Consider the following 25,804-nt stretch of genomic DNA (forward strand, 5'->3'; position numbering starts at 1 on the left):
ACGTGGCCCTGGCTGGGTGAAGTCACGTGGGGCGCGGGCGATGGTGTCACCTTGTCCCGTATTTGGGAGTTAGAAAGTTGGCAACCCTAGCTGCAACTCTACCACTGCGATACATTGCAGCCCATCTGATAAAGGATAAGAGAGCATTCCAAGACCAGGGGAAAATGTGGGAAAATGTCGAGAAGCCAACTAATGATCAATGGGTAAACAAACAAATATTTGAACCAAGCAACACTTTTATTAAACACAAGACCACTGCCTGAGGGATCTGTTCAGCAAACAACTGCAGATGCTGTTTAACTGAAATAAAACAGAAAATATTGGAAATGTTCAACGGACCAGGCAGCATCTGAGTGAGAGGAGCCGTGATAATGTTTCAGGCTCATGACCTTCCATCAGAGCTGGGAGCCATTAGCAGTAAACGAGGTGTGGAGGTAGAGTGGAGGGGAGGAGGGAAAAACAGGGATTGTCTTCAATTAGTTGGTGATTGAGAGATTAAACGATTGAATGGGTAACAGAGGGTGGTAAATGCATTTGAAGGATAACAAAAGGTCGGTCTGTAAATGGATGAATAAATAATCAGCAACAGGAATAAAAAGTGGGTGGGATAGGGTTCTCAATACTGGAAACGTGACATACAAGGATGACGTTGTTGATTCTCTGAAATTTCCTGAACTCAAAATTAAGTGCAGATGGCTGTGGGGGTCCATTTCCTTCCCGCAGCCTCGCCAAGGCCACCGGCATAATCAAGAATGAGTCTCACCCTGGTCACTTACTCCTCTCCCCTCTCCCATCAGGCAAGAGATAGAGAATGTGAAAACGCACACCTCCACATTCAGCGACAGTTTCTACCCAGCTATCATCAGGCAACTGAACCATTCTACCAGCAACAAGAGAGAGGTCCTGAGCTGCTATCCACTTCATTGAAGACCCTCAGACTATCTTTAATTGGACTTCACTGGACTTTATCGTAGGTCGCTGAGTGACCTGCTGTGTTTCCAACAGGTTCTGTTTTTATTTCAGATTTACATCATCTGCAGTTTTTTTTAAGATTTTCACTTTATGAAATGGTTTGGTTACATATCAAGTCACACATCGCAAATGGTTTGGTTTGCAGTCAATTCACTCATCTCACTCACAGAAATAATAATTTAGAAAACAAAGCAAAATATGAATGCAAATTCCTTGGTCCTGACCCTGAAATATTGGAGTTTGACAGAGAGAGAGAGAGTAATACAAAGCAAAGTGTTTCCAAAGGAGAAAGTAAACACTGTTGTTTCATCCAGGGTATTCACAGGGAGGGAACGGGAAGAACTGTCAGTGATAAATATCTCATTTTTTAATCTTCGCGTATTGATCGTAATCTTCATCACTGACTTCCTGCAACTCTTCAACTTCCTCCTCCTCCTCTTCGTCTTCCTCCTCATCCTGCTCATCCACTGAAACCCGCCCCTGAAATCAAACACAAAGATTGCTCGAGGGTGTCCAGAACTACCACAGTATCCGGAGCACAAGGTTGCAAGTAAATTGTAGAAATAATGAGTATTTAGAGTATTGTGTTCACTTTTGGCCAGGCTGTCATAGGAAAGATGTTGTTAAGCTGGAAAGGGTGTAGAGAAGATTTACAAGGCCGTCGTAAGGATTCGAGGACCTGAACTATAGGGAGAGGTTGAGCCAAAGGGTCTATTTGTGACTAGGACTTTATTCCTTGGAGTGCATGAGGCTAAGGGGTTATCTTATGGAGATGCATAAGACCATAAGGGAATAGATAGAGTAAATGCACAGTATTTTACCCAGAGAAAGAAAATCAAGAACCAGCGGACATAGGTTTAAGGTGAGGGTGCAAATATTTAATAGGAACTGGCCAGAAAACCCAGGCAGGTCACAGGGAGAACGTACAAACGCCTTACAGACAGTACATGTGGTCAGGATTGAACTTGGGTCTCTGGTGCTGTAAGGCAGCAACTCTATTGCTGTACCGCTGTGCCATCTGGCAACAATATCCTGGCAGTGACTCAATGAGCCATTCAGCACAGAAATAGGCCCTTGGGCCCAACTCGTCCATGCTGACCGAGATGCCCCAACTAAGCTAGTCCCGTTTGCCCCCGTCTTTCGTCACAGTGAGTGTTGGCAATTTCCTGCCTCATTGACCCACGGAGTTCAAAGGTTTCAAAGGTCTTTTCTTGTCACGTGTACCAATCAAGGTACAGTGATATGCAAATTGCCATACAACCATACGGAAAAAAAAGTAACAAGTCACACGACTACATAAAAGTCAACATAAACATCCACCACGGCGGATTTCCCACTGTCCTCACTGAAGAAGTTACACTGCTTTGAGTTTATCACACACAATGGACTCAGAGTGCGTCCAAGTAACCTTTACCTGCCTCTCCAATTCCCCAGTTTTTTGATATCTTGCTGCACTAAATCGCTGGAGTAGTTTGTACTAACCCTTTGTTCGTGTATTGTGCATTACCTGACGGCGCATGGAGTGCTGGGTGCCCAAGGGGCTGTGAGTCTGCGATGGACGTGCATTATTCTCCAGGTCATTAATACAGATCTTTGACTTAAATGTCTGTAGAAAAGAAAACCCAACAACCAAAAGGTAAGGAAAATCGGGATTTTACATGAAAAGATGGGGAGGGAGAGGTTGGGGAGAGGGGGAAGCATTTTGTTCTATCTGCTGTAACAGTAGAGTTTGTAGCAGCGTCCATAGTATTTAGAGTAGTTTATTATTGTCATGTGGACAGGTGCAGTGAAAAGCTATTTTGTTGCGTGCTATCCAGTTAGCGAAAAGACTATACATGATTACAATCAAATTGTCCACAGTGTGCAAATATAGGATAAAGGGAAACATGTTTAGTTTAAGATAAAGTCCAGTAAAGTCCAAATAAAACTAGTTCAAAGGTCTCCAATGAGGTAGATGGGATGCGTCATGAGTTCATCAGTTCATGAGGTCATGAGTTCAGAGGTTCTAGGAGCAGAATTATGCCATTCGGCCCATCCAGGCTACTCCACCATTCAATCATGGCTGATTTATCTCTCCCTCTCAACCCCATTCTCCTGCCTTCTTGCCATAACCCCTGACACCCGCACTAATCAAGGATCTGTCAATCTCCGCCTTAAAAATATCCATTGACCTGGCCTCCACAGCCGTCCGCTCAAAAATGTTTTGCGCTTTGATTTATCGTTTTATTTTTGAATCCAACATATCCAAGCCTAGATGGGTTGCACAGGATGCACAGGAAGTGAAATCAGGTTAGTCTCATTCGTACCTCCAAGTCTTTCCCTTCGTCAAAGTCCTGCAAACATTGGAAGGCATTTGTGTACACCTCAAGGGCTTTGGCGTGGAATGTCATCTCAATTGTCACAAAGTTTGAGAAGATATCCTACGAGAGAAACAAAAATAAAATAATTTGCGTGCTAGCAATACATACTGGATGTGGTGATCAAGCTGCAAGCTTGGTTGAGTCCCTCGTCTCTGCTCAGAGAATTCTCAGGACCCCTGTTTTGATGAAGCATTGACAAATGCAATTCTCGTTCCAGAGGAACCTGAGCGCAGCTCGCAAAGAAAGGAGAGGACTGAGACTAGAAAAGGGAGAAAGAGATTTAGGATCATAAACACAAAGTGCTGGAGGCACTCAGCAGGTCAGGCAGAGGATGATGTTTTGGGTCGGGACCCTTCTTCAGATTGGTAGGAGCAGGAGGGAGAGAGCTGGAAAAGAGAGGTGGGGACAATGGCTGGAAAGTGAATACAGGTGAGGGAGGGGTTTCATTGGCGGATGGGCGGAGTTAGTGACGAAGGCTCGGGGGGGGGGGGGGGGGGGGTGGTAATGGAGACAAAAGAGTCTCAGATAAGGAGAAAAGAGGAGTGAAATATGAAACTGGAGGGAGGGATTTAAGTGGAATAGGGCGTGGGGAGAGGAAAGAGTTGGGATAAAAGGGAAATGAGGGGTAAGGATGGGAGATGAGTGTACGAAAGTGAGTAAAGTAGTAGGGTGAAAGGAAAGTAATAAGAAGTGTTTATTTATTAAAGTCATTTAGGAAAGTGGTGCTGCTAATACGTAATGATTGTGGTTTGAAGCAACACCGTGACCAGTGTTGCTCAGATGTGATGCTCACAAAGACCTTTGAGCCTGAGATTAGTGAGGCAAAGAAAAGCCCTCAAGAAGGGCTGGAAACAAGCAGCTCAATGAATAGCTCGATTCCCCTCCTTGTACCTTGAGGTCCTTCAGTTTCTCCTTCTGAAACTTGAAAATGATCTCCTCCAGCTGATGCGTCGTGTGATTAACGTCGACCGAAGCCTTCTGCACATTGGCTTCAGCCTAGGGTGCAAAATCAATCGTCTTCTTCAGTCAGACTCGTTAAGATGGAGGCATTAAATAACCTTTATACAGATTGACCATTGTCTAAAACGCAGACTGCAGTTCCGGCCGCAGGAAAGGGGTGGCATGCAAAGTGAAACGCACATCCCTCCGCATTTAAACAGCGTGGCCTTTATATTGCTTAACAGGAGCATCACACATGCATGTCTTGCATTCCAGGATACAATATCGTACTATCTCCTCTCCGTCAGGGTTGATTGTTCAATTTAGTTTTTGAAACTATTTCCAGTGAATCACAGCATGAAATAGACAGTCTGGCCAGAGGAAGTGTCATAGATAAAGAATATATCGCTCTCATGATGATGAATGGGGGATTGATTGGACAATAAACTGCATCCATGTTACAGTATCCTATGTGATGCCGGATTCTAAAATACCGAGGCCCTGATTTGAACGAGTCGCTTCGTCAATGACTATTGACTTGGCTTGATTTGGCATGGCGGCACGGTGGTGCAGCTGGTAGAGTTGCTGCCTCACAGCGCCAGAGACCCGGGTTCGATCCTGACCTCAGGTGCTGCCTGTGTTAGGTTTGCATACTGTGTGGGTTTCCTCTGGGTGCCCCGGTTTCCTCCTACATCCTGAAGACATGCGGGTTTGTAGGTTAATTGGCCTCTGTAAATTGTCCCTAGTGTGTAGGGAGACACAAGGAACTGCAGATACTGGAATGATGAGTAAAACATCCAGTAAAAGCTGGAGCAACTCAGCAGGTCAGGCAACATCTCTGGAGGAATCAAAATGTAGAAACAAGGTACTGCAGATGCTAACTTACACAAAGGGACACAAAGTGCTGGAGTAACTCAACGGGTCAAGCAGCATCCTAGGAGAACACGGACAGGTGACATTTTTAGTCTGCACCCATCTTTTCCCTTGATTGAATTATTACCCTGGATTTGACTGCAAAGCAGTGGAGTGGAAATCATTAACCATGGTCTGAAGAAGGGTCCTGACCTGAAATGCCACCGATCCATGTTTTCCAGGGATGCTGCCTGATGAGCTGAGTTACTCCAGTACTCTGTGAGTTTTGTTTAACCGTGGACTACTGCTGATCAAGAACGTAACTCTGCAGTGAGTTTTCAGGAAGCATTCTGGATGGACTAGCGTGGTTGGACTTGAAAGGGAACGACCTCCTCCAAGATCTTATATGGGTGGAGCACAGGAGACAGGGAAATTTGCGCTTCTATATCCTGCAAGAAAGGCACACTTCCTCTCAGTGCACGACTTACTTCTCTTTCCCACCCCGAGCAATGAGGGATACGCCAGGGTGAGTGTAGATCACACCACACACTTGCTGAAGAGAGACAATCACTTACCTCCACCAAGGCAGACTACAGCAATTAATCAGAAAATCCATGTGTTATTCACCTCGCAATTGTTCAAAGGAGCATTCCAGGAAAACATTTTCAGAAATCAATTAATGCTTGGCATTACGGGAGACAAGAAGTGCTGGAGAATGGAATGATTCTGCTTGAAAGGAAGGGCAGGGCTGGTCGCTATGTGATAATCCAATGAGACATGGACGATGGAGACGCAAGGAACTGCAGATGCTGGATTACAAAAAAAAAGACACAAAGTGCTGGAGTAGCTCAATGGGTTAAGCAGCATGGATTTTGGGTCGGATCCCTTTCTCAGACCTCCATCAAGCCAAGGGGTCTGGAGAAGCGTCCTGACCCAAAAGTCAGCTACTGTATCCAACATTCTCCAGGGATGCTGCCTGACTCCACTGAGGTACTCCAGCACTTTGTGTCAGACATTGACAATGCTCCTGGAGTACTTCTGGGACAGTTTCATGGTAATGGTTCACTATACATAGTGGACAAATCTCCCAACAGTGCCCTTAATCATCACTGGCTTCAACTGATTACACGGACCAGGATCAATGCAACGTTATTGTGACACTCTCTGAGTAATCATTCTTTGGATGTGGGACTGAATAGTCAAACTTGGCAGGCCTGAAAATCATCTTGTCCTGGCACAATCCTGACCGACCTCTCAGCCCATTAAAAATATTGAGCAGAACACAAAGCGTTGGAGAATCTCAGCAGGCCAGGCAGCATCTGTGGTGGGAATGGACGGGCAATATTTCATGTTGGGACCCCTCTTCAGACGGTAATAAATAATAATAGTAAAAATAATATTTCCATATACAAGGTTGTGACTGCACAATGTTGAAACAAGCAACTCCAGATAGTGGGTTACATCAAAAGGATACAAAGTGCTGGAGTAACTCAACGGGACAAGCAGCTTCTCTGGAGAGCATGGATAGGTGAGGTTTCACCTGTCTGAAGAAGGGATCCAACCTGAAACGTCACCTATCCAGCATTCTCCAGAGATGCTGACTGACCCGCTGAGTTACTCCAGCACTTTATGTCTTTTAGTGTAAACCAACATCTGCAGTTCCTGATTTCTACATCTCTGGAGACCGTGGATAGGTGAAGTTTCTGGCCAGGACAATGTCCTTTTCCTGTGACCAGATAATGATTACCAATGGGATATGTAGCTGTCCTTAACCATTTTGAGACTAATGCAATAATCATAACATCCATCCACATTAAAGTCAGCTCATTCAGGGCTCATCAGGCTTCAACAACCTAGGACTTTTATCACTTGCTTAGGACAGCACTAGTTTGGGCAGCAACGGTGTTGATTAGTTATTCAGTGAAGTTAAGATAGAGAAGGGGAAAAATTACCCTTTGGTCTGTGGTGCTAAAAGGGACAATATTTGGTGCAATATCAACTGGTGAAGAGATTCATCGCTCAACAATTCCATCCAGTAATTAGAGGTTAATTTCTCCCCAATGGCCTCTGATCGATACTGAGTTGCTTATTTACACTTGCATCCAGTAATGCAATCAGTTCCAAACTCAAATATGACAAATTACATCAATAACAGGATCAGTGAATCATGAAAGGACATCTGTTTCCATGTTGTTTCAGACGCCTTACTTTTGAGCTATGGATTTGAAAGTTGCACACATACCAATGACTAGGAACGTTGATTAAGGAAGAAACCTGAAATATTATAGAGCAATGTTCAATTTCATTTACATTTTTAAATTTCCAAAACACTGGTGTATACACAAAATGTGGAATGTTTGATTTCCTTATACATTTCCTCCCAAATCCACCATCTCTACCACCAACATGGACTAAGGTGCCTCGTGTTTGGGAACCCCAGTGTGTGGGGAGTGGATGCATAAATGGGGTAACATAGAACTAGGGTGAACAGGTGATCGATGGTCGGCATGGACACTGCGGGCCGAAGTGCCTGTTTCCATGCTGTATCTCAAAACTGAACACTGAACACCTCTAGCAGCTTCCCACAATGGACACTGACATGGAAATATCCGTTTATAAGTCATAGGAGCAGAATTCGGCCTTTCGGCCCATCAAATCTACTCCACCTTTCAATCATGGCTGATCTATCTTTCCCTCTCAACCGCATCCTCCTGCCATCTCCCCGTAACCTATGACACCCGTGCTAATGAAGAATCTGTCAATCTCCACTTTAAAAATAACCAGTGACTTGGCCTCGACCGTCTGTAGCAATGAACTCTGCAGAATACACCATCTTTTTCCCAGTGTAGAGGATTCTAAATCCAAAGGGCATGAATTTCATGTAAGAGGGGAGAGATTGAGAGTGACCTCAGGGGCAACTTATTAACTCAGAGGGAGTCTGTAAATTGAATATCCCACCAAAGGAAGCTATAGAAATGGATAGAATTATGAATTTCATAAATTATTTGGACAAATATATTGACAGAAAGAGTTTAGGATGATATGATATGGGCCAAATGCAGGCAGATGGGACTAGCGCAGAATGCCTGCTTGGTCAGTATGAACAAGGTGGGTCATAGGACCTGCTACTGTGCTGTTTCGGCGTATGGCTCTGACTCTATAGCAATACCAGTTTAACCCTGGTTGGCATTGCTTGACTCAGTACAGAGTGGGAATTCATTTCGTTGCATTTGGTTCAACAACTCGGTTGGCACGGTGACAGAGCGGTAAAGGTGCTGCCTTACAGCTCCAGCAACCCGGGTTCGATCCTAACTCCGTATGCTCTCTGTCCGGAGTTTGTACGTTCTCCCTATGACCGTGTGGGTTTCCCCAGGTGATCCGGTTTCCTCCCACACTCCAAAGACCTAGTGGTTTGTATGTTAAATGACTTCGGTAAAGATTGTAAATTGTCCCTAGTGTGTAGGATAGTACTAGTGTACGGGGATCACGTCGGTGTGGGCTGAAGGGCCTGTATCCGGGCTGTATCTCTAAACTAAACCAAACTAAACTAAACTAAACTAAACTAAACTGAAACTCACTGGGTAACATTATCTCTGGTTTCTCATGTGATGTCAAGTGTCAGCTGGTGTCTCGATCAGTAACACTCCCATCTCAGAATCAAGCAGATATCAATTCAAGCCCCACTCTGGAGACTTAATTGGAGAAGTCTATGCTGATAGATCAGCAAAGTATCAGGAGAGTGATTGTGTGCTTGGCTAGGGTATGAAACATTATCAGCTATAGGTTTTTATTAGTTCCTGGACTGGAACATGCTCCCTTTATTGTAAAATTTCCATGTGACTTTTATTAGAGGTTGATGGGGTATGTTTGTAATAATCTGAAATTCTAATCCTTGGGAAGGTTTCAGCCTTGCCCCATGGTTGTGAATGTCTCCCGCTGGAATTCTCAGTGAACCTGGCCAATTTTTGGAAAGCAGAGTCTGAAACAATGTTTCATGCTGGGGATTGAAAGGTCTTGCAGCCTTGTATGGATATGGTAGTGGACCACTTATGTTATTAATTTAGTATTCCTGAGGCCTGGGGGAATCTTGAGCGTATTATAATCCCATCGTAGATTTATTTGGTTCAAACATATAGAAATAAAATCAGTGACCAAAATGAAGTCATTGGGAAGACGTAGATTTTTAAAAAAACAATGCGTTAACACCACAGGGTCAAAGAGTCATACAGCTTGGAAACGGGCCCTTTGGCCCAACTGGTCCATGCCAACCAAGTTGCCCCGTCTAAGCTAGTCCCATTTTCCCGCCTTTAGCACATATCGCTATAAACCTTTCCTATCCAAGCATCTTCCAAGTTTCTTTTAAATGCTCAACTACCTCAACTGACAGCTCGTTCCACATACCCACCTCCCTCTCAGTGAAAAAGGTCCCCTCAGGTTCCTATTCAAATTTTCCCCTCTCACCTTAAACCTATGTCTTCTGGTTCTTGATTCCCATACCCTGAGTAAAAGACCTTGTGCATTCACCCTATCAATTCCTCTCATTGTCTAATACACCTCTATAAGATCATCCCTTATCCTCCTGCATCCCTTATCCTCCTGCAAGTCCGAGCTTGCCCATCCACTTCCTACAGCTCACCGCCCCCACCCCCCCCCCCTCCCCACCCCACCCCCCCCCCCCCCTCCCCACCCCACCCCCCTGAGTCCTGGCTAAACCCTCGTAAACCTTCTCTGCACGATCCACAGGTTAACTGCTGCTTTCATATGGAAACCATGGTGGCTTCATTGGCCTGGCCTAACTGTTACTTCTGTCCCACTGGCAATGAGTTGGACTTTTAAATGGTCAGTAAAGTGAGGGCGCAGACGAAATAAACAATTGAGAAAAAAAACTTACTTTCACCTCCTCAACTAGAAATGGGCTCCTTTCCCAGAATTGCCATCTGTTTCTGTTATGCTCGCAATGGCTCATAATTTGACAAATGGTGCTTAATATTGCACACTAAATTGCTCATTATATTGTTAGAGTCACGTTAAATGTGATCACTGTGAATCTAACAGATTGGTGCAATATATTTGCAAATGTGCTCCAGCAAATGTTATTAGCCTCTATTATTTCTGTGCATTTATAGTGATATCTCTATTGAAGATTTATTAATAAAGATGGAATAAGGGGCAGTGGTAGAGTTGCGCCGTGAAACCCAGGTTTGATCCTGACTACAGGTTTGATACAGGTACAGGTTGGACCCCACAAGGATGGTCTCAAAGCCCTCCGTTTCTTCCTCGACCGTAGAACCAGCCAATCCCCATCTACTCCATCTTCTGACTACAGGTGCTGTCTGCACGGAGTTTGCACCTTCTCTCCTGTGAGTTAGGTGGGGTTTTTCCGGGAGCTCTGGTTTCCTCCCACACTCCAAAAACAACAGGTTTGTAGGCTAATTGGTTTGGTAAAAATTATAATTTGTCCCTTTTATGGAGGATAGTGTGAGTGTGCAGGGAATGCTGGTTGGCATGGACGGTGGGCTGAAGGGCTTGTATCTATGCTGCATCTCTAGACTAAACTAAACTAAATCATGGGGTTATGGGGAGAAGGCAGGAGAATGGGGTTAGGAGGGAGAGATAGATCAGCCATGATTGAATGGCGGAGAAGATTTGACGGGCAGAAAGGCCTAATTCTGCTCCTATCACTTATGACCTTATGACCTTAAATAATCCACATTTAACTGTTTTATGGTCCAACGTAAAAATCAGTGGATGCAGCAAAAGAATTGTATCAACAAAATAACTTTATCATGTTGGAAAATGTCCCAAAGCACTTCACTAGAATGCTACCAATATAACATTTACACTGAGATGTTATGGCAGATGACAAAAAAAACATGGTCAAGGAGGTGGGATTTAAGGGGAGTGTTAAGGACAAGGAATAAACAGAGGTTTCATGGAGGAATTCCAGGGCCAAGGAGAACAGCTGCTGAAGAGCTTCTGATGGTAATGTGATTTAATTCAAGGTTGCTCCGGAATTGGAGGGGTCTGGATTCTTGGAGTATTGCCCGGTTGTAGGAGATTCCAGCTATAGGGAGGAATGGGACAATGAAGGGTCTGAATGTAAGGATGTTAAAATTGAGCATAGACGCAAAATGCTGGAGTAATGCTGGCGGCACGGTAGCGCAGCGGTAGAGTTGCTGCTTTACAGCGAATGCAGCGCCGGAGACTCAGGTTCGATCCTGACTACGGGTGCTGCACTGTAAGGAGTTTGTACGTTCTCCCCGTGACCTGCGTGGGTTTTCTCCGAGATCTTCGGTTTCCTCCCACACTCCAAAGACGTACAGGTATGTAGGTTAATTGGCTGGGTAAATGTAAAAATTGTCCCTAGTGGGTGTAGGATAGTGTTAATGTACGGGGATCGCTGGGCGGCACGGACTTGGAGGGCCGAAAAGGCCTGTTTCCGGCTGTATATATATGATATGATATGATATGATAATTCAGTGAGACGGTCGGCATCTCTGGAGAGAAGGAATGGATTAATTAACTGAGATCCCTTGCACTAATATGTTCTTCTAAATTTGTGTGGGGATGTAATTTGATAGATGGTTTTGAATGCTTTCTTCAATAATTTTTTGTTTAGTTTAGCGGTACAGCGTGGAAACAGGCCCTTCGGCCCACCGAGTCTGCACCCACCAGCGATCCCTGCAAACTAACGCTGTCCTACACACCAGGGACAATTTACAATAGTACCGAAGCCAATTAAACTACAAGCCTACGTATTTGGAGTGTGGGAGGAAACTGGACAATGGACAATAGACAATAGGTGTAGGAGGAGGCCATTCGGCCCTTCGAGCCTGCACCGCCATTCAATGTGATCATGGCTGATCATTCTCAATCAGTACCCCGTTTCTGCCTTCTCCCCATACCCCCTGACTCCGCTATCCTTAAGAGCTCTATCTAGCTCTCTCTTGAATGCATTCAGAGAATTGGCCTCCACTGCCTTCTGAGGCAGAGAATTCCACAGATTCACAACACTCTGACTGAAAAAGATTTTCCTCATCTCCGTTCTAAATGGCCTACCCCTTATTCTTAAACTGTGGCCCCTGGTTCTGGACTCCCCCAACATTGGGTGCACCCAGAGAAACCCCATATGGTCACGGAGAGAGGGTACAAATTCCATAACCCGGGTTTCTGACACTGTAAGGCAGCAACTCCATCTCTGCGCCACCGTAATCTTTTTTTTTAAATGATGACCTGAATCCTGTTCGCACAAATGGAAAAAATACATAAAATAAATCAAGAAACCATTAATCAGATGATCACCCCACGTGCCAAATTTGAGTCAATAAAATGGCAGAGGGAGGGGAGATGAGAATGAGGAAGGATGTGGTTTTCAGTGGTACATCGATGTTAGGCTACTGTGGAACTTGGAACAGCTGATGCTGCCTGAGATGATTCAGACCATTGATCGTCCCAGAGTGTAGTAAAGTGGAGCAATAATTCTATTGTTGTTTCAAAAGGTGAACTAATGTAGATTATACATAGAGCTGTACAGCACATGAATGGGACCTTCGACCCACAATGTCTGTGCCGAACATGATGCCAACTTAATCTCCTCGCTTCTGCATGCACATGATCTATATGCTGCTTTACAGCGAATGCCGCGCCGGAGACTCAGGTTCGATCCTGACTACGGGTGCTGCACTGTAAGGAGTTTGTACGTTCTCCCCGTGACCTGCGTGGGTTTTCTCCGAGATCTTCGGTTTCCTCCCACACTCCAAAGACGTACAGGTATGTAGGTTAATTGGCTGGGTAAATGTAAAAATTGTCCCTAGTGGGTGTAGGATAGTGTTAATGTACGAGGATCGCTGGGCGGCACGGACTTGGTGGGCCGAGAAGGCCTGTTTCCGGCTGTATATATATGATATATGATATGATATTCCTCTATTAACTGCATGTTTATGCCTCTGCTCCCACCACCACCCCTGGCAGCACGTTCCAGACACCCATCACTCGGTGTGTAAGATCATGTCATAAGGAATAGGAGTAGAATTAGGCCATTCGGCCCATCAAGTCTACTCTGCCATTCAATCATGGCTGATCTATCCCCCCCTCCTAACCCCATTCCCTTGCCTTCTCCCCGCACATCTCCTTTAAACCTCCGCCCTCTGAACGTAAAGCTCTGCCCTCTAGTTCTTGGCATTCAACCTTGCTTTTGACATGTATTTGACATTTATCGTTATACTTTGTCAACCCTCAAAAGGATACAATTCCTTGCCTGTCCGATGGATTTCTTTGTTTCACCTTTTGCAGAATTTCCAGCTCCCTCATTTCACGATTTCTGACGCTGTTAAATTTTTTAATATCTGTCTGATTTAGGTGAAAAAGTGAAGAAAAAAAAAAGTTTTTCAACACTTAAAATGTATAAACTTTTTCCATCTAGTATAATAATTAGTTAATTTCTCTTTTATTTTGCAACAGGGGCACTAATTATTTAGTATAAAGCTTTTGGTTGTCAGAGTCCTATTGGGATTGGTTGGAAACCCATCCCTTGATGTTATATTTGGTCTGGCCAGCCTGCTGTAAAGACATGCTTCATTTCTCCGCATCTCTCTTCTGCTCTGATGGATTGACTTTCTATGTTGGAACTTCTGAGATGTGCTTTCTTCAACTGGAATTTCCACTCCAACCTTCACTAATGCAATTCTTGTCTTTGGTTAGCACACAAAGTGCTGGAGAAACTCAGCAGATCAGGCTTCTTCTGAAGAAGAAGGGTCCCGACCCATAACGTCTCCTACCCACGTCCTTCAGAGATGCTGCCTGATCTGCTGTGTTTCTCCAGCGCTTTGTGTTCTACGCAAGATTCCAGCATCTGCAATTCTTTCTGACTCCTTGCCTTTGGTTTCTCCATTTAGAATCATGGTTATGCAGCATGGAAACGGGCCCAACGGCCCAACCTGCCCATGCTGACCAAGATGTCCCAGCGGCACGAGTCCAACTTACCCGCACTTGGCCCATATCCCTCTAAACCTTTCCTATCTATATACCTGTCCAAAGACCATTTAAATGTAGTTATTGTACCTGCCTCAACTATGTACTCTGGCAGCTCGTTGCATATACCCACCACCCTCTGTGTGAAAAAGTTGCCCCTCAGGTTCCTATTAAATATTTCCCCTCTCACTTTAAACCTATGTCCCTCGGTTCTTGATTACCCTACTCTGAGTAAAATACTCTATGCATTTACCCTGTCCATTCCTCTCGTGATCTTATACACCTCTGTAAGATAGCCCCTCGTTCTCCTGCCCTTTAAGGAATAAAGTCGTAGCCTGCCCGACCTCCCCCAATAGCTCAGGGCCTCAAGTCCTGGCAACATAAATCTTGTCTGCACTCTTTCCAGCTTTAACATCTCTTTCCCCCTTGACATAACCTCTCTCCTATCAATGACTCAAAAACAGACCATTCAGCCCACCAAGTGTCTTCTCCATTGTATGTTTGTCCAGCCTCCCCTTCAAAAATATCCACTTCAAAGTTATGGGAAGTATCTTTCGGTATTCTTCTACATTAACGGTGATATATAAATGCAATTCATTCCTTAAAAGCAATTTTTTTTGTACCAGAATTGGAGCATTTTCTTTAACTCAACATCCACTTAGATAATGCTACAATAACATAAGTGAGGAAACATGATACCCGTTTGGATTTTGTCAGAGGTCCATAAGCCTTTAGTGGTCCAATAACCTTGACATCCATTCTTTCCACCTAAAATTATTTAGAGCAGAAGGCAAAGAAGGAATTATATAAGTGACAAGTCTCACAAAGAAACTGCTGCAAACAAGCTAATTGAAAATACAAAAATTTAACTGTGATAAATCTAAAATGAATGGAATGAGAACTATTACATGCTATATTCTTGCCTTTCTAAGAGTTTAAAGGGAGGTGGTGATGATATATGGACCTCTTGATGGACAGCCTCAGAAATCTCTAGGACCAGAGGCCTTTGCCTCAGAATAAAAGGACGTACCTTTGGAAAGGAGATGAGGAGGAATTTCTTTAGTCGGAGGGTGGTGAATCCGTGGAATTCGTTGCCACAGACAGCTGTGGAGGCCAAGTCAATGGATATTTTTACAGCGGAGAATGACAGATTCTTGATTAGTATGGGGTGTTAGGGGTTTTGGGGAGAAGGCAGGAGACCGGGGTTGCGAGGGAAAGATAGGTCAGCCATGATTGAACGGAAGAGAAGACCAGAAGGGCCGAATGGGCTAATTCTGCTCCTATAACCTATGAATTTAGGGCTCTAGGCTTGGCCTGCAAATAACATGGAATGTGCTATAGTTGATGGGATGTTTATATTTCTACGACTAGGACTAAGTCTGGGACTTTTTTCTAGAATTTATTTTTCTAGGACTTGGCTGCTGAGTTCCTCAAGCCCTGGGAACCTCAGGGGCAATATCGCTGGCAGTTGCCAGCAGGGCAGTAAGTTCGGCAATTCCCACCTGTGAAGACGCTATGCAAAAAGGATCTTCAGAGGCATGAGATTGTAGGAGGAGCTGTCCGATGAACAATATTTCCAAGGTATGTATCACAGAAACGTGTAACCTTCTGTGGGGCAACCTTTAGCCGTGCTACTGCAGCAGGGCTGCACCAGGTGACAAGGTGACTACGCCGCTCAACCTCTTAACCTCTGTATCAGTTGTGGATCTGTGCGCATCACTGTCCACCGTAACATACCCCGGCTCCCTAATTACAAAGAAAGGCTTTCACTTTATGTCATTTCAATGGGAAGAGGTGGCATGTCAGATGTTGGGACTTTCCAGCATTTTACTTTAACACAAGAGTGGGCAGCCATTGACTGAACCCACGTGCACAGAAGGTCCTCAATGTGCAATTAGTTCCCCATCGCAGGTAGAATTGTCCTTCATGGTCCTTATGCCTAATCTTCGTATTTGTAGTGTTGTGTAATGTGGGATCTTATGACACAGTGATTCCACACCGGCTGATGAAGAGCTGTCCTGTCTAGAACCTCCCTTAATTCATAGTCTCGTAGGCTATGGCGTTTCAAACCCTCATCCAAAACATGATAAACATAACCAAACTTCTTTGCCAAATCAATTATTTTGTTTAGTTTAGTTTTTATTTTAGTTTGAAGTTATTATTGTCACGTGTACTGAGGTACTGTGAAAAGCTTTTGTTTGTGTACTATCCATTCAAAGAAAAGACTATACATGATTACAATCAAACCATCCACAGCGGACAGATGATGGATAAAGGAGACAACATTTAGTGCAAGATATCATATTGAAGTCAGCTAAAGTTTGATTAAAGATAGTTTAAAGGTCTCCAATGAGGTAGATGGGAGGCCAGTACTGCTAATTGGTAGCTGTTGACTATCCCCTTAAACACAGTTCCTGCATGAAGACTTTTACCTGCGCCTGTCGATAGTCCTGAACTTTGGACAACTCTTCTCCAAAGTCCTTAAGGCATCTTCGCAACTCTGAGTTCTCGGTGTTTGCAAAGTCCATGATCTGTCTTATCAGTAGGTCGACCTTGTCTCTCAGTCTGGCCGTCTTGCGGGTGTAAGAAGCCAATAGCATGCAGAACTGGCCGAGATACTTCTCTGTATTGGCCACTGTAGCCTCCATGATCTTGACTTGAGCATCCCTTTGTAAAACAAACATTTAATTAAATGAGGAGAGCAGCTACTTCAGATGTTACTGTGAGATATCTAAGTAAAGGAGGGAATCAACTATCATTTCACTCCTGCCATCGGAAGAAGGTACAGGAGCCTGAAAACTAACATCCAGGTTCAGGAACAACTTCTTCCCCACAACCATCAGGCTATGAAACACTACAGCCTCCAAATAGGCTCCGAACTAAATAGACTCGGGAACAATATTTTTGACTTTGCACTATTAGTGTCTCTTTGTTTGTCTGTTTTAAAAAATATATATACTGAACTTGTTTTGTTTTTTATTATGGGTTTTCCAGATTATTATGTTTACGTAACTGTTGTGCTGCTGCAAGTAAGAATTTCATTGTTTCTTTTTGGGACAAATGACAATAAAACAGTCTTGACTTGACTCTTGAATCAACTATACATGAGTGAAACACTGGACAGAAAACCAGCCAAACTCAAACATTGTAAGGGGAATAATGTTGGGCCAGATCTAGTCATTTCAGTGCTTAAGCCAGGCCAAAAAGACATTGAGCAAAATACAAATTGTTGGAGGTACTCAGCAGGTCAGGCAGCATTGTGGAGGGAAGCGGACAGATGACTCATTAGGTCAAGCAGCATTTGTGGAGGCGAATGAACAGATGATTCGGGAGGTCAGGCAGCATCTGTGGCGGGAAATAGATAGATGACTCAGCAGATCAGGCAGCATCTGTGGAGGGAAGAGGACAAATGACTCGGCAGGTCAGGCACCATCTGTGGAGGGAAATGGATAGGTGACTTGGGAGATAGACACAAAAAGCTGGACCAACTCAGCGGGTCAGACTGCATCTTTGGAGAAAAGGAATAAGTGACGTTTCGGGTCGAGATGCTTCCTCAGTAGGTCAGGCAGCATCTGTGGAGGAGGATGGATCCTTCTTTCCGACCCAAAGTTCACTTGTCCATTTCCCTCCACAGATGCCCCCTGACCTACTGAGTTCCTCGAGCAGTTTGTTTTTTGCTCTTGAGTGCAGCATCCACAGTCACTTGTGTCTCCACAAAAAAGACATTGATTTGTTTTTAACTTTACAATACTCACCATCTCCCTTCACTGATGCAAATTTCAGATTAGGACAATCCTTCAGTTTAGTTTAGTTTAGTTTAGTTTAGAGATACAGCGCAGAAACAGGCCCTTCGGCCCACCGCGTCTGCACCGACCAGCGATCCCCACACTTTAACACTACCCTACACACACTAGGGACCATTTTTACATTTATACATTTATACCAAGCCAATTAACCTACAAAGCTGCACTTCTTTGGAGTGTGGGAGGAAACCGAAGATCCTGGAGAAAACTCACACAGGTCACGGGGAGAACGTGCAGACAAGCACCCATAGTCAGGATCGAATCCAGGTCTCTGGCGCTGTAAGGCAGCAACCACTGCGCCACTGTGCCGCCCCTGGTCACTTTCTGGTTAATTTCCCATCACTCTGTTATCTTTCACATGACCTCATGTGTTTACTGCTTGGGCCAGAATGACATAACAAATTATCTGTGACTACTGTATATCCTGAAGCTATTTCGTTGCACAGCTCTCTGTCTGTCAAATGCGCCTTTTTGTTAACAAGCCTACCTTGTTTTGCTACAACACCAGTGGATTCTAAAGCCCTGGCCAATATTTATTCTTGAATTAGCATCTCTTAAACAGAATAACTTGAATATTCCACACAAATGTCAGGCAATTTTGACAAAATGGCGGCGCTGCCATAGCAGCTGCGGCTTACCTGCGGTCCATTTGTCTTTGTGTTTTGTTGTTTTTTTGTGTCTTAATTGTCGATGTGATGTTGTGTTTTTGTGTTTGTGTACTATGTGTGGGTGTGGGGGGGAGGGGGGGAACTGTAAAATTGTAAATATGTGTCCCTTCCGAACGGAGACCCGACCTTTGTTTTCTGGTTGTTGTCTCCGTTCCTGCTGCGGCCTACCATCGGCCCAACTCCTGGAGCTGGCGGCCTCCAGGGCTCTGGTTCGCAGAGCCCGCGGATTGGACTTACCATCAGCGGAGCCGGCCGTCTTCGGAGGCTGCGGGAGCGGCTGCGACTCGCCTTAGGCTCGGGCTGCGTGGATGCCGACATCGGGAGCTCCGGCAGCGGCAGCGTGTTCGCCCGCCCCGGATCGCGGGGCTTGGGTCGCGGACATTTCACCGTCCGGCGCAGCCTAAAATAGGCCGCGGGATTTTTCTCTGCTGGGCGGGGGCTTCAATGTCGGGAGCCACGACCGCCCCGACGTGCAGCAACAGCGGCAGCGTGTTCGCCCGCCCCGGATCGCGGGGCTTGGGTCGGCCCGCTGCGGACCGTCCGGCGCGGCCTGGAACCACAACAGCCTGACCGCGGGAGAAGACGGCAGGGGAAGGGAAAAGACATTGTGGCCTTCCATCACAGTGAGGAGAGGACTGGAGGAGACTCACTGTGATGGATGTTTCTTTTTTTGTGTGTTTTTGGGGTTGTGTAATTTGCCTATTTTAATGCTTTATTGTGTAATCTGCCTATTTTAGTACTTTTATTGTTGGACTGTGGATGACTGAATTTCGTACAAAAAACTTTTTTGGATGACAAATAAAGCTATCTTGAATCTTGAATCTTGAATCTTGAATTTAACTCCATGATTGCAGAGGTTTGAGTCCACAACTCATGTCTTGAGCTTCTGCAATGCTGATTGAGGCTGCTTAGTTTCGTTTAGTTTAGAGATACAGTGCAGAAACAGGCCCTTTGGCCCACCGCGTCTGCACCGACCAGCGATCCCCACACTTTAACACTACCCTACACACGCTAGGGACAATTTTTACATTTATACATTTATACCAAGCCAATTCACCTACAAACCTGTACTTCTTTGGAGTGTGGGAGGAAACCAAAGATCCCGGAGAAAACCCACACAGGTCACAGGGAGAACGTACAAACTCCGTACAGACAAGCACCCAGAGTCAGGATTGAATCTAGGTCTTTGGCGCTGCAAGGGAGCAACTCTACCTTTTCAAAAAAAATTCAAAATATACTTTATTCGAGAAATAAATATATACAAAACATGATCCTTACAAGACTCCACTCGACATTCTCGGACGCTATACTTACATTTAATAGGGTTTACACAAATTACACAAATTTACTCCCTACCCTCACTCATGTGGCCCACTGGCGTGGAATCCCTTCCCTTATTTTGAGGGGCGTCTCCACCACACCCTGCCACCCATGTCCAGCAGCGGAAGGACCCTAGACTGTTGCCCTCCCCCACAGAGCCTTGGCAGCAACTCTCAGCAACTCTACTACTGCGCCACTGTGCCGCCCCTGGTCACTTTCTGGCTAATTTCCCATCACTCAGTTACCTTTCACATGGCCTCATGTGTTCACTGCTTGGGCCAGAATGACATACCAAATTATCTGTGACTACTGTATATCCTGAAGCTATTTCGTTGCACAGCTCTGTGTCTGTCAAATGCGCCTTTTTGTTAACAAGCCTACCTTGTTTTGGCTGCAACACCAGTGGCTTCTAAAGCCCTGGCCAATGTTTATTCTTGAATTAGCATCTCTTAAACAGAATAACTTGAATATTCCACACAAATGTCAGGCAATTTTGACAACCACTGCTATTTAACTCCATGATTGCAGAGGTTTGAGTCTATAACTTATGTCTTGAGCTTCTGCAATGCTGATTGAGGCTGCTTAGTTTAGTTGAGCTTGGAGATACCACACAGAAACAGGCCCTTTGGCCCATCGAGTCTGTGCCGACCAGCGATCCATGTATACTAGCACTATCCTACACACTGGGGACAATTTACAATTTTACCAAACAAATTAACCTACAAACCTGTCCATCTTTGGAGTGTGGGAGGAAACTGGAGCAGTCGGAGAAAACCCACGCGAACACGGGGAGAACTTACATATTCCATACAAACAGCACCCATAGTCAGGATCGAACCTGGATCTCTGTACGGCAGCTATTTACTGCTGTGCCACCACGCCGCGCACTGAATAAATATGTACAAGGGAATTGCTTGGGTATAATTTGTACATTGCACAAGCTATACCCAAACACTGGCAGCCTTGTGGAGGAGCGTGGATTTTTATAGATTACCTATCACTTACAATGGGAAACCTGCCAGCTAAAACATCCATGATAAATGTAGTGTAGGAACAACAACCTATTCATTGAAATGGAAAGGAACAACTGTGCTCAAGATGAACAAAGGCAGCAGGCATACCACTACCTCCAAGCTGTACACCACTCTGACCTAGAAGCATGTGCTGGTCCTTTATTGCCACTGGAGACAATGTCTTGGAACTCTCTTCCCAATAGCATTTTGGGAGCACCTTCATCAGGCTGCAGCAGTTCAAGAAGGTGGCTCACCAATGCTTTCTCAAGAGAAGCGAAGGGTGGCACAGTGGCGCAGCGGTAGAGTTGCTGCCTTACAGCGCTAGAGACCCTGGTTTGATCCTGATTCCAGGTGCTGTCCATACGGAGTTTGTATGTTTTCCCCATGACCGCCTGAGTTTTCTCTGGGTGCTCCAGCTTCCTCCCACACTCCAAGGACATACAGGTTTGTAGGTTAATAGGTCATTGTAAAATTATAAATTGTCCCTAGTGTATACGATAGTGCTAGTGTACGGGGTGATCGCTGATCGGCACTGACAGTGGTCCAAAAGGCCTGTTTCCCCAGTGTATCTCTAATGTCTAAAGTCTAAAGCAATAACGGATGGACACCAAATGCTGCCTTTGTCAGCAATGCCAAAATCCAGAAGGAATAGTAAACATGCTTCTTATTTAATTTTCGTTTGCCATGTTTCACTGCTATTAGTGTTTGGCTGTATTCTCAAATGGTTTAAGATTTTCTAGGTTATTTTTGGTGATGTGATTAATTTGACCATCAGGGACCCAGTCCAGGAGAGTAGGCAGGTGAACAACAAGTGAAGACAGCCACCAAGTCTATGGGCATTTAGGTGAATAGCCAGTCATTGCTCAAAATATAACATAGTTCAATGATTAAATGGTTCAATGGCACCTTATGATCACGTGTACATAAGTGTATAGAATTTTATTTTTGCATACGGTTTGGTGACAATTCTACAGTGCATTAGGCACAATCATACCAAGTATAAATGTGTAAGATAGTAAACTACACTGAGTCCATACACAAGAGCACCACATTTTAGGCGCCGCCTTGTATCTTTCAAGTCTGAATTATTTTTAATTGTTAGAGTCTTAACTTGGCCATAAAGTGTTGGAAGAACTCAACTGTGTTCTAATGCACTAGCAATAACAGTCTGAAGAAGGGTCCAGATCCAAAACGTCATCTGTCCATTCCGTCCACAGATGACTCCACAGTAGCATAGTCTCAAGGTGAGTGAATAACTGTCCCTTCTCAACCAAGTGAGATTGAAAATCTCACCCTGGCACATTTTGCATGTTGCACTAATATTAATATTGCACTAATATTAATATCATTTAGGGAAACCTTTTATGTTGGAGAAATAGTGTTAGGGTGAATAATAATCCAGCAGAATTTTGTGAAGAAAACTAAGGTTTTATAAAAAAAGAAAGTCTTGTTTCCCGTGTCTTTTTTGTAAACAAAAAGTTGCCATTAAACCTATAACAGTTCATGCAACACTAATGGCTGTTGTTCATCTATCTAGTTTTCAAATTTTAGCAGTTTTGTTACTGTGTACCAACACGTACCGTCACAACCGTCTTTTTTTCCTAGTCAGATGTGCAGCACTTTGGTCAACGTGGGTTGTTTTTAAATGTGCTATACAAATAAATTGACTTGACTTGACTTGACAACAAAAGCACAGCTTGGTCTAATACTTTGGTCCTTGTCATTTTAGTTCAATTTAGTTTAGTTTAAAGATACAGCATGGAAACAGCCCCTTGGACCCACCTGGTCCATATCGACCCGCTCACACCAGTTCTATGTTGTCCCTTTTTTTTTTCATCCACTCCCTGCACACTATGGGCAAATTACAGAGGCCAATTAACCTCCAAACCTCGACCCGAAATGTGACCTATCCATGTTCTCCAGAGATGCTGCCTGACCTGCAGAGTTACTCCAACACTTTGTGTCCTTTTGTGTATGATTCACCATCTGCAGCTCTTTGTTTCTGTAGCTCAGATCCGTGCTTGCACTGTATTTATTTTCTTTGGTGTTCTCTCTCCAACACCAAGTGATGCCACAAAATAATTGTCAAAAATAAAAAGACACGGAAAGCACGAGCAAGTTACATGCCAGGCATATCAATAATTTACAGAGAGCCAATAAACTGTTTTACATTTAACTCTGGTGTCAAGCTCCTTAAGATTTTTTGGAGCTGCTCTTGTCTAAGCGAGTGAAAAATATTCCATTAACCAGAAACAATGAACCCATTTGGCAATGTCAAGGGATTAAAACCAAGTTTTAACTCAAATCACACAATGGTTGGTGGGCGTACAGAATAAGCTGCAGGAGGGGGTAGTTGAGGCAGGTTTAAGAAACATTTAGACAGGTAACATGGATAGGACAGGTTTAGAGGGATATGGGGCAAACGCAGGCAGGTGGGACTAGTGTAGAAGGGACATGTTGGCTGGTGTGGGCAAGTTGGGCCAAAGGGCCTGTTTCCACGCTGTGTGACTCTATGCCTCTATAATTCACAGTGGTGCCACAGCTTCACATCAAGACTATATCATGATCGGCATTGCGCACAACTAATCCTGAGACAGGATTTTAAAGTAAATTCTGCTTAAATCGCAGTGATCACACTAGGTTCGGCATGGAGACCAGGGAGGTTATGCTGTTTCATCAATGGCTGAGATAGGCACATTTTAACTTTCATCTCATTTTTCTCTTTCACATTTCCAAGCCAGCAATTTTAAGTGTAGAGAGGAACTGCAGATGCTGTTTTGCAGCGAAGATAGACATAGAATGCTGGAGTAACTCAGCGGGACAGGCAGTATCTCTGGAGAAAAGGAATAGGTGATGTTTCAGGTTGAGATCCTTCTTCAAATTGAGAGTCGGGGGAGAGAGAAACTAGAGATATGATAAGGAACAAATCAGAGCTGGCACAGTCTTTAAGCGTCGATTCAGTGGGCCTCGGCCCTTACCTTGATAGCGAATTCATTTGTGCAGTAATGGCAACTTCCTCTCTGGTTTTCACGGCAGCTGTGCCTGGAGAGGACGGCACACCGAGCTGGAGTATTCCTGCTCCTGGTTGCTATAGCGACAGTAAACAGAACGCTGTCATGCGTCATCTTTGCAATCATGAGTTTTCTTAACCATCAATAGATGGCGGTAAAGATCTACATTTTGCCCCAATCATATTTTGCATATAGGTACTAATCGAGCTGGTTCACAGATCTGTTTTCTACGTGTCCCAGAACATAGAACATTGAACATAGAACAGTTGAGTACATGAACAGGCTTTTTGGCCCACAATGTCTGTGCCGAACACAATCCCCAAGTTACTCCCCTCTGCCTGCACATGATCCATATCCCTCCATCCCTTGCATATCTAAAAATCTCTTAAACACCACTATCACATATCACTATGCTTCCACCACCATCCCTGGCAATGCATTCCAGGCTGTGTAAAAAACATGCCCCACTTCTCTTGTAAGCTCTCCCCCTCTGATATTAAAGCTAGGCACTCTAGTCTTTGACATTTCCACCTTGTCTACCCTATCTATGTCTCTCATAATTTTATATACTTCTATCAGGTCTCCCCACAACCTCCGAATCTAAGTTTGTCCAACCTCTCCTTACAGCTAATATCACTCCTTGCCGCTAATATCACCGGAAGGCGCCGTCAGCGATGGCAGTCTCGCCAACGGTCTGTCTGTCTTTCCGTCTTTTTTGTTATTTTTGGTGTGTTTTAAAAGTATGTGTTAATGTTCTCAGGTTTGTTTTATGTGGGATGTGGGGGAGAGGGTCGGGGGAAACCTTTTTTCAATCTCTTACCTTGCCGGAGATGCGATTGTTTTCCGGATCGTATCTCCGGTTGCTCTGCCTTGCTCGAGACTGACTTTGAGCCCTACCGCGGGGCCGTGGACTTACCGTCGCCTGGGATCGACGCTCCAACCGCGGCCTGCGGATTTCAACATCGAGGAGCTCGCAGTCTTTGGTACAGACTGTTGTCGGGAAGCTCCAAAGTCGCAGGAGATCCGACTAGCCCCGACCCGGGGTCTGATCGCCCGGAGCGAGGGAGCTGGGATCCCCCCCGAGGTGGGAGCTTGATCACCCCGATGCGGAGGGCCCGACTGCCGGCTACAGGAGCCAAGATCGTCCCGTCAACGGAAGGCTCGAGGCCCCCGACCGCCGGAGAACAAAGAAGGGAAGAGATTGAACTTTTTTTTTCGCCTTCCATCAAAGTGAGGAATGTGGAGGAATCACAGTGGTGGATGTTTATGTTAAAATGTATTTAGTGTGTCGTTGCTTTTTATTGGTATGACTGTATGGCAAATCAAATTCCTCGTATGTTGCAAAACATACTTGGCTAATAAAGTATGATTATGATTATTATGATTATGTCCTCTAATCCTGGCAGCAATCCGGCAAATCTCTTCTGCACCCTCTCTAAAGCCTCCACTTCATTGCTGTAATGGGGTGACCAGAACTGCACGCAGTGCTCCAAATGAAGCCTAAACAAAGCTTTATAAACCTGCAACATGACCTCCTGACTCTAGTACACAACCGACGAAGGCAAGCATACCGTACACCTTTATTATCTACTTGTGTTGCCACTTTCAGGGAGCTGTGGTCTTGGACCCAAGATCCTTCTGTACATTAATGCTGTTAAGAGTCTTGCCAGTAATTGTAAGTTCGACCTCCCAAAGCGAAATGCCTCACACTTACTCGGATTAAACTCCAGCTGCCATTTCTCCGCCTATATCTGTAACAGATCTAAATCCCACTGTATCCTTTGACAGCCTTCCTCACAGTCCGCACTCCACCAATTTTGGTGGTGTCTGCAACCTTACTAACCAACCCATCTAGATTTAAGTCCAAGTCATTTATATATCTATATCACAATAGAA

The 25,804-nt window shown here is 44.6% G+C and overlaps 1 protein-coding gene across 2 annotated transcripts; it reads right to left on the bottom strand.

Moving 5' to 3' along the window:
• Window positions 1–238: 238 nt before the first annotated feature.
• Window positions 239–23,984, bottom strand: LOC144594843 (CBY1-interacting BAR domain-containing protein 2-like). 2 transcript variants are annotated; one of them, XM_078401754.1, is made up of 10 exons: window positions 23,876–23,984; window positions 16,526–16,760; window positions 14,793–14,861; window positions 13,371–13,472; window positions 7,905–7,910; window positions 5,699–5,713; window positions 4,224–4,328; window positions 3,279–3,392; window positions 2,480–2,578; window positions 239–1,452 (listed from the first exon to the last, which is right to left on the bottom strand). In XM_078401754.1, the coding sequence occupies exons 1-10, from the start codon at window positions 23,890–23,892 to the stop codon at window positions 1,333–1,335; spliced, it is 882 nt and encodes a 293-aa protein (XP_078257880.1). In that variant the 5' UTR covers window positions 23,893–23,984; the 3' UTR covers window positions 239–1,332. The 2 variants fall into 2 exon arrangements, with proteins under 2 accessions (XP_078257880.1, XP_078257879.1); XM_078401753.1 differs by lacking the exons at window positions 5,699–5,713; window positions 7,905–7,910; window positions 13,371–13,472.
• Window positions 23,985–25,804: the final 1,820 nt, after the last annotated feature.

The sequence above is a fragment of the Rhinoraja longicauda genome, chromosome 6, assembly GCF_053455715.1.
Source record: "Rhinoraja longicauda isolate Sanriku21f chromosome 6, sRhiLon1.1, whole genome shotgun sequence".
In the NCBI taxonomy this organism is placed as follows: domain Eukaryota; kingdom Metazoa; phylum Chordata; class Chondrichthyes; order Rajiformes; family Arhynchobatidae; genus Rhinoraja; species Rhinoraja longicauda.